We start from the raw sequence: 17,864 nt of genomic DNA, 5'->3' as shown, positions 1-17,864 counted from the left end.
AAAAATGAAGCAAGAATGTTAAACTACAGTAAAGAGAATACAAAAAAAACCAATAAGGTTCATAATAAGCTTTTGTAATAAAAACAGGTGAGCCTAGTTAAAAACATCCCAATTATTCAAAAATCTGAACTAAAAAATACTTTAAATAGTAAACAGTTTTTGGGTTTTCTTTGTTTGTTTGGTTTTTGTTTTAATTAGAGACGAGGGTCTCACTATGTTGCTCAAGCTAGTCTCGAACTTCTGGCCTCAAACAATCCTCCCACCTCTGCCTTCCAAAGTGCTGGGATTACAAGTGTGAGCCACTGTGCCTGGCTGATTCTCGTCTTTGAAATTCAGAGTTCTTGGCTAAGCAATAGCTTTGTTGACATGTTATCAAAAATATTTATGAAAAACATCTAAACATTTTAATTCAAATAACAAAACTGAACCAGAGGCTTAGAGTTAAGTAAAGCAGTTCTGAAAATGCTTAGCATCAAAACAAGGTAGTTCTGTTGAGTTTTAAAATGTGCATCACTAACTACACTGCAAGATTATAAAATCCTAATTAATTTAGTAATAAATGACCAAATCCTTTAAATATGCATTTTAAAGTTATTTACTGCATTTTAGTGTGAATGTTAGTAATCAAAATTATCTTTAGTGGGAATATAAAATTATTTGTTTCAACTTAACTTACAAATCTTAGACATACAATTATTATATAGAAATGAGATACAGTGGTACTTACTTGTGATATGTTGGTACAACATCATGGAACAAATGGAAGATATTCCTCACTGAGTAGAAAAGTTGAACAGCACTAAAAAGAAAACATAGACTTAACAGAAATGCCTAAGAATACACTAAAAATAAGAAAAAAAATTAAACTAAGTGCATCTTCAGTGAGAGTCATAAGCTAAAACTACAGTTGCAGGGAACACCTGCCTTGGTTGCTGGAAAACACCATTAATCTAGATGGAAATATAGTCTCAACCAGTATTTACTAACTAGACTACAATTCTAAACACCTGGATCCATTAATAATTGTAAGAAGAGCAGCATTCAACCCAAAGCCTCTTTTCTATTTATCAATTTCTGTCCTGCCAGTACCCGGAGTATCCCTTCAGTAACAAATGGAGCTAAGCCTCAAGCAAATGTCACCTACTCACTGATGCACTCTGCAAAGGGCAAGGTATCAATAAAAGCACTCACTTGGTTCTTTTAGAATCAGTCTGACTTTCAGCTTTCACCTTTTCTCCTTCTTTCCTCAATGCAAGGAGGTGAATCAACATTTCTAGGATAGAATCTAGTCCTCAAGATATTTTGCCCTTTAAATCTAGCCTTAAAACACCTACAGATTATTATTAAAATGCACTTTTAAAAGGCAAACATAAGGTTTGTGTAGCTTACTTCTACATAAGAATATCTTAAGCTATGTACCTTAAAAGCTTACAGCGATTTTATAAATATTTAGGAAAATAAGTCACACCCAAATACCCTGTTCCTATTTGATTATTATAATACCTGATTAAATTATTTCATTTTTGTGCAGAAGCTGCTGTTTGAGTTTGATAATGAAAAAGGGGGTTGTTGTACTGTAGCTGTGGTTTTGTTTGTCCTGTTAAAAACTATTACTTTTAGTGGAAAGAATGTCCATAGATAGTCAGTATACAAATACTATTTGGTGTCTTGTGTTCTCAAAAAATTTAAGAAATATTGCCCTGCATCTCTAACTTCTGGTCTGATATATTTCAGAAGAGTGCCATGTGAAGAAACTGTCCTATATTCATTTTGCCAACAGTCACTCCTATGTTCATTTTATTCCTTCTTTTTTTTTTTTTTTTTTTTTTTTGAGACGGAGTCTCGCTCTGTCGCCCGGGCTGGAGTGCAGTGGCCGGATCTCAGCTCCCTGCAAGCTCCGCCTCCCAGGTTTACGCCATTCTCCTGCCTCAGCCTCCACAATAGCTGGGACTACAGGCGCCCGCCACCTCGCCCGGCTAGATTTTTGTATTTTTGTATTTTTTTTTTTTAGTGCCAGGATGGTCTCGATCTCCTGACCTCGTGATCTGCCCGTCTCGGCCTCCCAAAGTGCTGGGATTACAGGCTTGAGCCACCGCGCCCGGCCTTATTCCTTCTTACAATGAACTTTGAATGGACATGTGAATGTAATGATTCATTAAAGTCAGAGAAGTATCTTGGGAGACATGTTCTTTCTAAAGCAGAATAAAATAAAGAGGTTTGCTCGTATGTGAGATAAAAACTGAACTCTGGAAGTCCATCTAAAGATGCAATTTGATTGGGTCAAACCCCAACTGAAACTGTTTTCTTTATGAGGATAGGAAGAATGAAATTGCTAAGCACGGATTCAAACTAAAGAAGCTTTTATAAACCTGCGCTGCTATCAACTTGGTCCATGCTCTGCCATTTTCTTCTCAATTTAGTCTAGGAGTAGGGAAGAAGCTTATTAGACAAAAACAGATTCCGTATAAGATAATAGAATAGAACTTAAGGTAACGTGAATGCAATATAGATTAGAAGTCATCTTGAAAGAGTGAAGCCAGATCCCTGGCATGTTCCATTCTTTCCCTTCTACTTTTGGCTGCCTAACAAATTGTTATTGCTTTAAACATAAACACTTAAAATGTAAATGAATTAGGGACTGGGTATCAAAAGGTAAAAAGAATGTTAGACTAAAGAGTCCAAGCAAGCTGGAATAGAAGATATGACTATTACCCACTGCCACCACAATAATAAACATTTAAGTATTAATCATTTTCCAGGTAAGAGTCTAAGTTCTTTGCATGTGCTTTCTCGTATATCATTCAATTCAAATAAAAAGTAAAAGTAAAAATTCAACGACAATTGAAGAGCTTTTGTTAAAAAGTGATTAACAATTTTTAATGTCAAAAAAATCCATTTGTCCATCCATACAAGTGCACCTACTTCTTATACCTTGCTCATACATCTACGCTATTGCAAATAAAAGTTAGAGATAGACATAAATCTGTGTGATGCACTGGGTTTTGTTTTGTTTTTTTCCAGAAAAAGCATTAACGTCTAGGATAAGAAAAACCAAAGAATTCCAGCTAATTTTCCTGATAAACATCTAGTTAGGTATGCATTTAACCAAGTCATTGCCATTTTCACACAACCCAGAATTCGTACCATTGATCACTACTGGTTGTTGCCTCTAGTAAAGTCTGATAGGCAAGTTCCATTAATTTCTTCACTGACTCACTGATCCGGCATGTGGGCAAGGAAAAGGAATGTCGGTCCAATGTATTTTCGGGCTCTAAGTTCACCACTTCGTTGTACTGAGTATTGGACACTTTCTGTACTTCCAGTCTGTTATCCTCATCAGGAGTGAGTAACTCCGGCACATTTATCTTAGAATCAGGAATAATCTAAGATTCAAACACAGAAATATAGAAAATATATTGTTTTCAGAATAATTCAAATATAAGCACATGGTGAAGAATAAGATACTGCTTGCTTTCATGATACAGCTACAGCTCTACAGAGTAATTAGAAGATTTCAATAATTATGATAATATTTTAATGACTGCTGAATCCTAAATGAAAGCATGTCATAAGTGATAAACAATCCCCTTTACTGTGACATTCTTCTAAGTGTTCTTTTTGAGATAGGGTCTTGCTCTGTCACCCAGGCTGGAGTATAGTGGCACAACCATAGCTCACTGTAGCCTCAACCTCCCCTGTAGCTGGGACTACAGGCACCACCACACCCAGCTAATTTACTTTTATTTTTAGTAGAGAAAAGGTCTTGCTATATGGAACAGGCTGGTCTCGAACTCCTGGGCTCAAGTCATTCTCCCTCCTCGGCTTCCCAAAGTGCTGGGATTACAGGCATGAGCAAACGCACCCGGCCCCAAGCATTCGTAATCTTGCCTGAAATAGCAAAGCTGTGCAACTGGCCTAAGATTTCAGCTAAATAAAAAGACCTTCAAAAATAATTTGTCTCATACTAGACTATTAGTATTACAGAGCAGCATAATTTGGGGTTCCATTGTCTAGATTCTTGAACAAATTATTTTGTACCAGGCACATGTGTTGGCTTAGTCTAAGAAATAACTCATTCAAACTAGCATATCCTCTCATTATAAAAAAAAAAAAAAAAGTTTCAGCTTCAATAAAAAATTTCCTTTGTTGGGACTAAATGAAAGAACAGTAGGCTGTGAATGTGAAAACAGTAATATTTTTTACTCTAACTTTTAACAAAGTCATTTAACCTCTCTGGATCTCAGTTTTCTCATTGTAAAATAAATAATATACTAATAATGGCTTTCGAAACTTGTTTCTCAAAGATGCTTCAGCGGTTAAAAAAAAAAAAAAGATTAAGCATGTAGAGGCAGCAGGCTCCCTACTCCCACTGCAAGAATAACAGCTTTGCACATACTGGACTTTGACAGAAATTTTCTGGCAGAAAAGGTACAAAGTCTAATAAAACTATTTAAGTCAGTGGACTTGGCTTTCTAATCTGTAAAATGGTCTAATAATATCTACTTCAGAGAGCTGTTATGAAGTTTAAATGAGAATACAAATATCAGTGGCTAGGTGGTCAAAAACTATGGCTAAGATCAGAATGATGATGAAAAAATTTACTTACAGAGATGATCAAAAATGCTAATCTTTGTCTGAAAAATAGTGGGCCTGGATACATAAGATTCGAAAAAGTGACTTCATGAGGAGGGACAAAGGAAACTAAGATGGAAGAATGTTAGACCTAATAAGACGTCTCTTAAGACAAAATGTAAAAACCAAACAACAACAAAAAACATAACTATAGATCTTTTGGGAAAACAGTTAGTATACATAGGAGAATAAAGAGAACTGAAAAAAAGAGCATGAAAAGCAATTAAGTTGAAAATGTTTTTTAGAAAAGGGAAGAGGAGCTTTTTCAAAGTTGGGAAGTTTAGAAAATCTAATTCCAGGGACTAAATGTCAAGAGAAAGAACCAGGCTGGAATCTAAAGCAGTGGTTCTCAATCAGGGACAGTTCTGTCTTCCAGGGGGCATTTGGCAACATCTGGAGATATTTTTGCTTGTCACAACTGGAAGAGGTGCTACTGGAAACTAGGGAATAGAGGTCAGGATGCTGCTAAATATCCCATAGGACAGTCCCCCACAGCAAAGAATTATCTGGTCCCAAATGTTAACACTGCCACTGCTGAGATATCCTGACCTAGAAGAAGCTACATTAGCACTTGAGTACTCAGGAAAAATGCAGTTTTACAAACTCTCAAAATTACTTGAGTAGGAAACTCAGATTATCTAGTTCAATTCTCTCACAGCACAGAAGAGGAAAATGAGGTTCAACAAGGTGAAAAGATTAAGCCCAGAATCACAGAGCAATTCAGTAGTAATGCTGTTTACATCAAGGAGTTGTGAGATATATATGAATTCATTTACCAAAGGTACTTAGTAAGCACACGAGCACCGAGTACATACTAGTAGTATGTATGTACCAGGTATTTTCCTGGTGCTAAAGATAAAACAATAAACAAAACAGTCAAAAAAAAAAACAAAAACAAAAACAAACACAAAACTCTACCCTCATGGAGCTTACTTTCTAGAGGGAGAAACAATAAACAATTCATATAAAATGTTGGTTGATGAAAAATGATAAAAAGAAAAATACAGCAAGGAGGGGGTACTGGAAGGAAATAGGGGAGGTCATAAATTTTTTTAAGTGATCAGAAAGTACTTTTTAAAAAGCAAATCATGTGATATGCAGTAAGAATATTCCATGCAGAGGTAACAAGTGGTTCAGAGATTCAGAAACCAAGTAGGCCTAGCACATTCAAGGAACAGAAATAAGTCCAGGGTGCCTGCAGCACAGTGAAGGATGAATGCAATAGAAAATACAGTCAGAGAGGCAATAGGAGGCAGATCAGATAAAGCCTTGTAGTCCACTGTAAGGCTACTGGGTCTTCTCTAAATTAGATGGGAAGCCACTGGACTTTCTGCAGAAGAGTGACATAATCAACTGATATTTATGTTAAAAGAAACCACAGCCCAGTTCTTGGTATTGAGTAGATTTCTGCTCCCTTTAACAATCCACAATTACTTCAAAAAGTGTTAATATCTGTGCATTTCAAATGGCTAATTAAATATTTTGTCGAAGTGGACACAATAATAGGGTACTCCAAGGAAAATGGGACACAGCAAAAGAAGGGATGAAGAAGAAAAGCCTAGTTCCCTCAGTGATAGCAGAAAATGGCTGAAGAATTGTCTGTAAAGGGATTGCCTCAATCTATGTTTTGCTTTATACCCAATTCGAGGTATATACATTATTTCATGCATGTAAGATATGAAGAAAGCAAAAAAGGTTAAGAGTCCACTGCCTTTACAAGTAATTATTTATATCCTATCTTTTTATTTACCTGTTTTATTATTTTAGCTTTAAAACTAGTCCCTCTATTAGATGAAGTCAACATTTTCATAATAGGATATAATTTCTGGACATAATATAGCCCAAGTGTACCTGTCACAAAGTTGTGTCCTAAAACCTTCAGAAATAAAGATGAGAATAATCTACTGCCTCACTTCAACAATAATAATCCATTACATGTATGTAGACTTTTTCAATTTTTACAAGGCTTTCATGTGCATTATCTTATCTGCACTTCACAATACCCAATGGAAGAGGTAGAGATTAGGACCACTTTAACGGGGACAAAAACAATGTAAAAAAGATTAATAACTTGACTCAGCTCAACAACCATCATCCTCTTTTCCACTTTACTATATGCATCTCAAAATGAGTTGCTTTCTCATATACAATGCTTCATATACAATGCAATATAACCCTGATACCTTCACAGTATTATGAATTTCAGAGGTCATTAGATTTCTGGCTGCCACAATCACATCCTGGCACTTCTTGTTTGCAAAATGAGAATTGATGTTACGAGCATATTTCAGCAAATCTGTAGTATCTCCTTTTAAAAATCTCATTTCCTTTAGGGCATTTTCAAATTCTTCAGTGGATTGTATGATCTGAGATACACAAGAAAAAAAAGAAAAGAATCATATACATATATTTCATTACAATATTAGAATTTCAAATCCAATGTATAAAAAATAAGAACCAAGCTGTTCATTTAAGATTTAGAATGGGCCGGGCGCGGTGGCTCAAGCCTGTAATCCCAGCACTTTGGGAGGCCGAGACGGGCGGATCACGAGGTCAGGAGATCGAGACCATCCTGGCTAACACGGTGAAACCCCGTCTCTACTAAATGCAAAAAAAAAAACTAGCCGGGCGAGGTGGCGGGCGCCTGTAGTCCCAGCTACTCCGGAGGCTGAGGCAGGAGAATGGCGTAAACCCGGGAGGCGGAGCTTGCAGTGAGCTGAGATCCGGCCACTGCACTCCAGCCCGGGCGACAGAGCAAGACTCCGTCTCAAAAAAAAAAAAAAAAAAAAAAAAAAAGATTTAGAATGGACCATCAATTACTGGGTATAAAAATATACATATTTCCAGCCTTAAATTCATTAGAAAGAATATCTTCAATAGAAATGTCTGACTCTACTTGGTAAAAGTACAAAGATCTTTAAAATAAATATACTTATTTTAGCACTCAAGGAAACACTAAAAAGAAGCAAAAAAGTAAAATGTCACACAATAGCTATTATAGCTAATATAAGTATAAATGAACATAAAGAAAATATATTTAATAAGAAAACAAGCTTCTGCAGTTAAAGAGGTAGGAAGCCAGGAGAAAAACGAAGTTATATGGAATTTGTCTCTATTCCTTATTAACAATTTGCTTAAAGGTATAACTAAAGAACAAACTATCTCCAAGGAAAAACAAAAGACAGCAATAATAATCAACAGTGTCTTAAAACCTTCTGTGCTATCGCGACTCTTTACCTCTTCATATTGCTGTAATTTGCTGCTATTTGTTGGAATAGAATAAACCAAACAGTTTTTGATGAGGCACTCAGACAAGTCCTCCCAGATCATGTCTCCAAGCATCTCAGCCAACGGGACAGTAGACGTTTTTTCATTTTCCAGGTCAGAGTCAAGTGACAGATCTGAATTTTTTAAAAAAAGAAGTTTTAAACAAGAAACCATTTGCAGTCCTGGAATATTCTTAGGTTTTCTAGAATTCTTTAATTTTAAGATGATGGGGAAGAAAACAGCAGAGATAATTCTACAGCCTTCTCAACTGACTGCGTGGGACAAATCATGACACACAATTATTATTATTTTATTTTCACTGCTCAAATGACTTGTCTGTACTATATTACTGCCTGTACTCTGTAACAATGAGGTATTAAGCCATCTACATTATAATCATCTAGTGCTAAGCTGCTGATCTGATTTGACAAGCACTCAGAAGTTCTGCATTCTAACTTGAAACTAGTTTAGAATAAAATCTCACTTATTTAATAATGAATAAACATACTTTTTTCATCTATGCATAGAATCTGAGTGTTTGTACTTTATAGTAAAACATAACTAGTCTATAAAACAGAGTATTTCAATACCTCCTCTACAGTATATGTTATGGTGGTTTTTTCCAACACATATTGAGGATGTTGTTTAGAACATCCTATTAATCAATTAAATAATAGTTAAGAATAAGTGGCCAATGTAGAAGGAAGAGGACTCATAAAAGAGACTAGCTGTTATGAACTAGTTCTGATTCACAAAGGAAGACTTAAGGGTTTAAGAGCCTTAGAAGAGCAGGGCACAGTGACAAAGCCATTCCGGAGGCTTAGCTGGAAGGATTACTTGAGCCTAGGAGTTCAAATCCAGCCTGGGCAGCATAGCAAGATCAAGTCTTTTTAAACACAAACACACACACCCACATACACACACCTGAGAAGAAAGTGAACATATTATCTCAAAGCCTTTAAGATACTTCACAACATCTAAAGTCTAGTCTGCATTGTCCAATGATAGCCACCAACCACATTTTGCTACTAAACACTTAAAATGTGGCCAGTGTGACTGAGAAATTCAAGTTTTGATTAATTGAAATTTAAGTTTAAAAACAGAAGCAGGGGTGTGTCCTTATAAAGGGGCAGCACAAAGGAGCCTTGTGGTTTTGGAACAGTTCTGTATCTTGATTGTAGTGGTGGTTACATGAATTTACATATGAAAAAATTGCACAGAACTACACAAACACACACACGAGCATGTAAAACTGGTGAAATCTAAATAAACTCAATGAATTGTACCAATGTTAATTTCCTGGTTTTGATATTGCACTATACTGCACTATATATTACTATATAATATTTAAGATGTTAACACTGTAGAAAATTGAGTGAAAGAGGCACAAGACCTCCCTGTAATTTTTGAATGGAAAAAAATTTTTAAAGCAGCCGTGTAAAATACTTTTCCATTAAACACAATTTCATTGTTTTGATGGAACTATATTTCACTGCAACCACTGCATCACATAAAATATTACTGTTGTATTGTCAAGCACTCAACAGGCACAAATGTCATTTCTAGTATTTCATATAATACATTGCCAAACCAGTCAGTGTCAACAGACTGATTCCATCATGATTTTTTCTCCAGACTGATTCTATCACAGTTTTCTTTCCTCTATGCACTAATATAACACTGTAATGTGTTTATTTGAATATTTTATGCATAGAGCACAAGTTATGGTGATACCCACATAAATGGTAATAGGTAAACTGAAATACTTATTTTAGTTATGATATTATTCTTTTTCTAGATTAAGAAAATATGTACAAATTTTAAAATTTAAAACAAAGCATACTATTGATACAGTCAAGTAAAGATGGAGAAGCTGGTAGTACCACTGAAAGAGCAAAGGTAAAAAAGACTAGAAGAAAGCATGTCACAAATTTCACAATCAATGGCAGCTGCAATTTGCTACAACAGGGCAAAACAAAAAAAGCTGCTTGCTTGTTGTAAACAAAACTTTTTTTTTTTTTTTTTTTGAGATGAAGTTTCGCTCTTGTTGCCCAGGCTGGAGAGCAATGGCGCGATCTCGGCTCACTGCAACCTCCGCCTCCCGGGTTCAAGCGATTCTCCTTCCTCAGCCTCCCGAGTACCTAGGATTACAGGCACCCGCCACCACACCCAGCTCATTTTTGTATATTTAGTAGAGACAGGGTTTCACCATGTTGACCAGGCTGCTCTTGAACTTCTGACCTCAGGTGATCCACCCGCCTTGGCCTCCCAAAGTGCTCGGATTACAGGCGTGAGCCACCGCACCTGGCTACAAAACATTTTTTAAGACAATAAAGTGAACAATATTAAGGGACATTTTCAGCAAATACATTAGGAATTTGATGCTTCCTGTGAAAAAAGAATTGACAAAATTAGTCACCTAGAATCAGAATTAAATGTCCAATAAAAAGTGTGATTTTAACAGGACCTGAACTTCTAACTTTCAATAACTTGGATTCTTGTATAAAAAAAAAACCCTTTTTAAATGGAGAGCTAGCAAAAGAAGTGATTTTTTAATTTTCTTAAAAATTATAAGGAAAAGACATGTTTTTTAAAATGTAAAAGATCTTCAATGAGGCAACCACAGAAAACAATCCACAGAATATAATATCTTTCTAACATTTATCAAAGATCAATTGATTCAATTTCTGGAAAATTGCAAATACTTTCCTTTTGTGTGTGTGTGTGTGTGTTTATTTTATGTACAAAGAGGCATCATGGTTTTGCATTCGGTAGATGCCTCGGATAACCCTTTCAAGGAAGATCACTTAGTCCAACTTAATGAAACCAATATCCTTCGCATACTGACGGAAACACTGGTGGCACATATTGAGGCCATATTTCCAGATCAGACCATGCTGGTTTGAGCAGACACGACAAAAGCAAGAATTCTGGCCGAATTTTCATCAGTGGCTCCAGTACAGCTGCTGGTGACCTATCTTGCTCTCAGGAGTGCGATGAGGTAAAGAGGCCAAATACTTTTCTTTAGCTGCAAATCATACTTTGGGTACATTTTTTCTAAAGGGACTTCCAAATTCGCAAAGAAATATTATCAATTCACAGCCTAAAAAATCAATCTCACTGCACAGTTTTTATCTGTTTTGCATAGATATTTTTAACCTTTCACATTTCTCAAAGAATTTCAGCAAGATATGAAAAAATAATTTTTATTACAACGAATAGTGTTCTAGTTCTATGTTAGGGGAAAAAAATCCAGATTCATTGGAGTTTTAAAACAAAAGACTGGCTGAGCACGGTGGCTTATGCCTGTAATCCCACCACTTTGGGAGGCCAAGGCGGGCAGATCATAAGGTCAAAAGTTCGAGACCAGTCTGACCAACATGGTGAAACCCCGACTCTACTAAAAATACAAAAATTAGCCCGATGTGGTGGCGTGCACCTGTAATCCCAGCTACTCAGGAGGCTGAGGCAGGAGAATCTCTTGAACCGTGGAGGCGGAGGTTGCAGTGAGCCAAGATCGCGCCACTGCACTCCAGCCTGGGTGACAGAGTGAGACTCCATCTCAAAAAAAAAAAAAAAAAAAAGACTAATGATTTCCTTATTGCTTCATTCCATCACGTGATAGATACCTGTGTTCAGTTTTTTTCTGAAACATACTCTATAAAAAGTTTAATGAACATTGTTAAAAGTATTCAGTTTACATACACGCAGATACTATTAATTATTACTGGTTAATGGAACTGTTGAAAGAAACAGAAGACAATAAATATGATGAACTGATGAACTCATGTTCTTTGCCAATGCTCATTACTTGAATCTGGAAGGGGTTTAGAAAGATTTACTACATTGTTATCTTCAAGTCTTTGTTAAAACAAAAGAAATGCTTGCCAAATATTCAAATAATCAAAGATTAAAAAAGGCAAAAAACTTGTTTTCGTACTTACATCACACTGCACATGAACAAGATGTGTGTGTGTGTGTGTGTGTGTGTGTGTGTGTGTATTTGCCAAATACATATACACACAGAACTATTATGGACTAAATTGTGTTCCTGCCCAAATTCATACGTTGAAGTCCTAGCCCCCAAGGTGACTAGATTTGGATATACAGCCATACTTCATTTTATTGTGTTTTGCTTTAATGTGCCTCACAGATAATGGTTTTTTGGGGTTTTCAAATTGAAGATTTGTGGCAACCCTCCATTAAGCAAGTCTATGAGCACCATTTTGTCCAAGAGCATGTGCTCACTTCATATATCTGTCACATTTTGGCAATTCTTACAATATTTCAAACTTTTTCATGATTTTTGATGTTACCATTGTAATTGTTTTGAGATGCCATGAACCACACCCATGTAAGACAGTGAACTTAACAAATGTTGTGTGTGTTCTGACTACTCCACTAACCAGTCACCCCTTTTCCTCATACCCCTACCCTTTCCACTCACGTCTCTATCTCCTAGGGTTTCCCTATTCCCTGATACACAATACTGAAATTAGACCAACAAATAACCCTACAATAGCTTATACATGTTCAAGTGAAAGAGTCACACACCTCTCACTTTATATCAAAAGTTAGAAATGATCAAACTTAGTGATGAAGGCATGTCAAAGGCTCAGGTAAGTCAAAAACTGGACCTCTTGTGCCAGTTAGCCAAGTTTTGAATTCAAAGGAAAAGACTGGGTTTTTTTTTTTTATGTTAACATTGCTTTAATTTCCTTATTTATTTACCTTTACTTTTTTTTAACTTCTATATTAAGTTCAGGAGTACATATGCAGGTCTGTTATACAGGTAAACTTCTGTCATGGGGGTTTGTTGTAAAGATTATTGCATCACCTAGGTATTAGGCCTAGTACCCATTAGTTATTTTTCCTGTTCCTTGCCCTCCTCCCACCCTCCACCCTCCAATAGGCCCCAGTGTGTGTTGTTCCCCAGTATGTGCCATGTGTGTTCATCACTTAGCTCCCGCTTATAAGTAAGGACATGCAGTATTTGGTTTTCTGTTCCTGAGTTAGTGGGAAAAGTTCTTGAAGGAAATGAAGTGTATTAAAAGTATATTACTGAACAGATGGATTATAAAGTAAAACAAGCTTATTTATGGAGAAAGTTTTGTTTTTTGTTTTGTTTTGTTTTTTTGAGATAAAGTCTTACTCTGTCACCCAGGCTGGAGTGCGATGGCACGATCTCAGCTCACTGCAATCTCTGCCTCCTGGGTCCAAGCAATTCTCTCACCTTAGCCTCCTGAGTAGCTGGAATTACAGGCACGTGCCACCATGCCCAGCTAATTTTGGTATTTTTAGTAAAGACAGTGTTTCACTATGTTGACCAGGCTGGTCTTGAACTCCTGACCTCAAGTGATCTGTCCGCCCCAGCCTCCCAAAGTGCTAGGATTATAGGTGTGAGCCACCGTGCTGGCAATTTATAGAGAAAGTTTGAGTGGTCTGTGTAGAAGCTCAAACCTACCACAACATTTTCTTAAAGCCAAAGCCTAATCCAGAGTAAGGCCTTAACTCTCTTCAATTCTATGAAGGCTCAGAGAGGTGAGGAAGCTGCAGAAGAAAAGGATGAAGCTAGGAGAGTGCTGTCTCCATAATATAAAAGCTCAAGGTGAAGCGGCAAGTGCCAATGGATAAGCTACAGCAAGTTATCCAGCAGACCTAGCTAAGAGAACTGACAAAGGTCTCTACACTAAACAACAGATTTTTAGTGTAGACAAACTAGCCTTCTATTGGAAGATATGCCATCTTGAACTTTCATTTCTAGACAGAAGTCAATACTTGGCTTCAAAGCTTCAAACAACAGGCTGACCCTCTTGCTAGGGACTAATGCAGCTGGTGACTTTAAGTTGAAACCATGTTCATCAACCATTCCAAAAATCCTAGTGCCAGGCTGGGTGCGATAGATAGCTCACACCTGTAATCCTAGCACTTTGGGAGGCCAAGGCAGGTGGACTGCTTGAGGCCCGGAGTTCGAGACCAGCCTGGGCAACATAGTGAAACCCCATCTCTACTAAAATTATAAAAATTAGCTGGGCGTGGTAGCACACACCTGTAATCCCAGCTACTCAGGAGGCTGAGGCAAGAGAATCGCTTGAACCCGGGAGGCAGAGGTTGCAGTGAGCCGAGATCATGCCACTATACTCCAGCCTAGGCAACAGAGTGAGACTTGTCTCAAAAAAATTCCCAGGGCCTTAAGAATTATGCTAAATCTACTCTGCTTGTGCTCTAGAGATGGGATAAAGCCTGGATGGCAACACATCCACAACAGCATGGTTTTTCAGGATATTTTTCAAAAACAGCATGTCTTATTTTGTTTTTTGAGACAGACTCTTGCTCTGTTACCCAGAAGTGCAGTGACGTGAACACAGCTCACTGCAGCCTCCAACTGGGCTCAACTGATCCTCCTGCCTCAGCTTCCCAAGTAGCTGGGACTACAGGCACATGCCACTATGCCTGGTTAATTTTTTATTTTTTTAGTAGAGGCCAGGTATCACTATGTTACCCCAGCCTAGTCTCAAACTCCTGGCCTCAAGCAATTCTCTTACCTCGGCCTTCCAAAGCTCTTGGATTACAAGTGTGAGCTACCATGCCCAGCCAATAGCATGGTTTACTGAATATTTTAAGGTCTCTGTTGAGACCTACTGCTCAGAAAAAAAGATTTCTTTCAAAATATTACTGCTTACTGGCAACGCACCTGGTCGCCCAAGAACTCTGATGGACACAAGCAAGGAGATTAATGCTGTTTTTATGCCTGCTAACACACCATCCATCTGTAGCCTATGAATCAAGGAGTAATTTTGACTTTCAAGTCTCATTATTCAAGAAATAAAATTAAAGCTGCCACAGTGATTCCTCTGATGGATCTGAGCAAAGTAAACTGAAAATCTTCTAGAAAGGATTCACCATTCTACATGTCATTAAAAGCATTCACAATTCATGGGAGGAGGTCAAAATAGCAAAATTAACAGGAGTCTGGAAGAAGTTGATTCCAACCCTCATGACTTTGAGGGGTTTAAGATTTCAGTTAAAGAAGTAACTGCCGATATACTAGAAATGGCAAGAGAGCCAGAATCAGTAATAGAGCCTGAAGATATAACTAAATTGCTGCAACCTCATGATAAAACCTGAATAGATGAGGAGTTGTTTCTAGCGGATGAACAAAGAAAGTGGTTTCTTGAGACAGATTCTACTGCTGGTGAAGATGCTGTGAACATTGTTTAAATGACAACAAAGGATTTAGAACAGTCCATAAATTTAGTTGATAAAGCAGTGGCAGGGTGAGAAGAATGACTCCTATTTTGAAAAAAGTTCAACTAGGGGTAAAATGCTATCAAACAGCACTGCATGTTACTGAGAAATCTTTCAAGAAGGGAAGTCAATTGATAAGGCAAGCTTCATTGTTGTCCTATTTTAAGAAATTGACACAGCCATCCAACCTTCAGCAACCACCATCCTGATCAGTCAGCAGCCATCAACACTGAGGCAAGACACTCCACCAACAAAAAGATTATGACTCACTGAAGGCTCAGATGATCGTTAGCACTTTTTAATAATAATATATTTTTAAATTAAGGTATGTACACTTTTTAGACATAATGCTATAGCACACTTAATAGACTACAATACAGTGTAACTATAACTTTTATATGCACTGGGAAACCAAAATATTTGTGGGACTTGCTTTATTGGGATACTACTTTATTGCAGTGGTCGAAAACCAAACCCGCAATATCTCTGAGTATGCTAGTAGTCCCTTTAAGGAGGTAATTAAGGTTACATGAGATCATAAGGGTAGAGTCCTGATCCAATACAACTGGTGTCTTCATAAGAGAAAGAGACACCAGGATGCAAATGCAGAGAAAAAGCCATGCAAAGACACATCAAGAAGGCCATCTGCAAGATAAGAGAGGCTTCAGGAAACACCAAACCTACCAATACCAGAAGAGCAATGAAGATCAGGAGAACTTAAAACTATGTCATTCAAAAAATAAAAATGTTTACACTGGTGATAAGATGTAGGGGAAATAACAGCAACTGTAAAGAATTTGAAAATCCATCATGTATAATAGGAATTAGACTCACTCTATATGTCTCCACACTATAAAAACAGCATCAATAAAGTAGACATTACAGGGTAGCATATTGTGACAAACTTTTAAAATACCCTAAAGATTTAATTTGCAAAATTAGCATTTTTTAGTAGTATTTAAGAGTACAGGTAAGAAATGTGAGTTTTAAAAAACAAAACAAAACAAAAACCTGCCTGGTACTCAGAACTGCCCAGGGGCGGGATAAAATGCCTCAAGTTCTCTCTCACTGAAAGTGTTCAGATTGGCTATCTGACCAATTGATGGAATATTATAGAGGAGATTCAGGCATCTGAGATACTTGGACCAAATCATCTCTCCAATTCCTTCTAATCTTTGGATGCTTTGTTTACAACTTAATTTATATCTAATGAAAACAAAATTGTATTCCTCCCCAAGGGGAGGATCTGGGAACAAGAAAAACTACCTTGGATTTCCGAAGTTTATACGAGCCTTAGGATTTTTTCTTCTCTGCTCTCATCAAAACTATAGAAAAGTCCTTGCTTTACATATAAATTATTTATATATAAATATACAGTATATGACTGCCAGGAAGGCCCACAAACAATAGGAGCATTTCTTTTTTACTTTACCCACAGCAGGAATGGTTAGCCAGGCTATTCAATATGACAACCGAAAAAAGCACAAAGAAGGTAAGTCAAATAGACTTAAAAAAAAAAAAAAAGCAGTACTGAAACACGAGAGACTTCACTTTTAATGGTACAATAACCAAAAACACGATTTAAGGAATACAGAAACTGGCTGTTTCTAGTGTGAATACACAAAGATCAACAGGCTGAAATACAATTTACTTCCTATGTTAAACCAAGTTTGTTTTTATCAGATTAATAGGGGTTTCCATGGAAATATGTAAAACAACACTTGGTTCATCTCTTCTTCTCCTGTAATTAAAGTACGAGTTCCAATTTGTGATGGTACTGGGAGTCCAGTGAGAGAAGTACATCCTAGAATTCAACTAAAATAATAATACAAATACAGAATCTGGGGTACCACTGATGGCCCTACTTGTCAATACAGTGCAGAAAAGGAATGCAAAATAGGCAAAAAACAAGACAGCGACTCCTTTGCCCCTATGGCACAATTTACCCACTTCTGAGCCTACTTTCTCACACATTATAGGCATTTCTACTTAAAAACAATATTTACTTTTAAAAACAGTATTTACTTTTCCAAAATATAAAAACACTGCCTTGGAGATACATACCTAGAAGCTGTTTCTGGAGCACTTCTAGTACCAGTCTGATCTTTGTAAAAACTTCAGATGGTGATGGATATTCCAAGTTAGTCATTATAGATTCAAAACGAATAACTATGTTAGGCTGGCTTTCTATCACAGCGTGAAGGGATGGACAAGATGCCAGAGGCCTAAGGATATACTTCAGCAGCATCTGACCTGAAAAATCATATGAACATTCACCAAAAAATCACTGTAAGACACTTCTAGGCCAGGCACAGTGGCTCACATCTGTAATCCCAGCACTTTGGCAGGCCGAGGCAGGTGGATCATCTGAGGCCAGGAGTTCAATACCAGCCTGGCCAACATGGTGAGATCCCATCTCTACTAAAAATACAAAAATTAGCCGGGCGTGGTGGCAGGCGCCTGTAATCCCAGCTACTCGGGAGGCTGAGGCAGGACAATTGCCTGAACCCAGGAGGTAGAGGTTGCAGTAAGCTGAGATCATGCCATCGCAGTCCAGCCTAGGTGACAAAAGCGAAACTCCATCTAAAAAAAAAAAAAAAAAAACTTCTAAAAAGTAAACCTGTCAAAAAAAAATATGAATCTTTGAACCTAACAACCAAAATACATATACCATGACATTATACACCAACCATTATGCAGTGTAGGTTTTACCACTG

General features: G+C 37.2%; 1 protein-coding gene and 1 pseudogene across 3 annotated transcripts in view; both read right to left on the bottom strand.

Moving 5' to 3' along the window:
• Nucleotides 1-17,864, bottom strand: part of ZW10 (zw10 kinetochore protein) — a 41,069-nt gene that overhangs the window by 8,073 nt on the left and 15,132 nt on the right. For all 3 annotated transcript variants that reach the window (XM_030918705.1, XM_010372384.2, XM_030918706.1), the window contains exons 7-11: nt 17,212-17,400; nt 7,870-8,033; nt 6,816-6,998; nt 3,145-3,383; nt 728-799 (exon numbers count right to left, since the gene is read on the bottom strand). In XM_030918705.1, coding sequence (XP_030774565.1) covers nt 728-799; nt 3,145-3,383; nt 6,816-6,998; nt 7,870-8,033; nt 17,212-17,400 — 847 coding nt within the window. The remainder of the gene's footprint in view (nt 1-727; nt 800-3,144; nt 3,384-6,815; nt 6,999-7,869; nt 8,034-17,211; nt 17,401-17,864) is intronic.
• Nucleotides 10,512-17,130, bottom strand: LOC115893540 (annotated as a pseudogene).

Source organism: Rhinopithecus roxellana, chromosome 15, assembly GCF_007565055.1.
Source record: "Rhinopithecus roxellana isolate Shanxi Qingling chromosome 15, ASM756505v1, whole genome shotgun sequence".
In the NCBI taxonomy this organism is placed as follows: domain Eukaryota; kingdom Metazoa; phylum Chordata; class Mammalia; order Primates; family Cercopithecidae; genus Rhinopithecus; species Rhinopithecus roxellana.
This window is presented reverse-complemented; position numbering and strand designations above follow the sequence as displayed.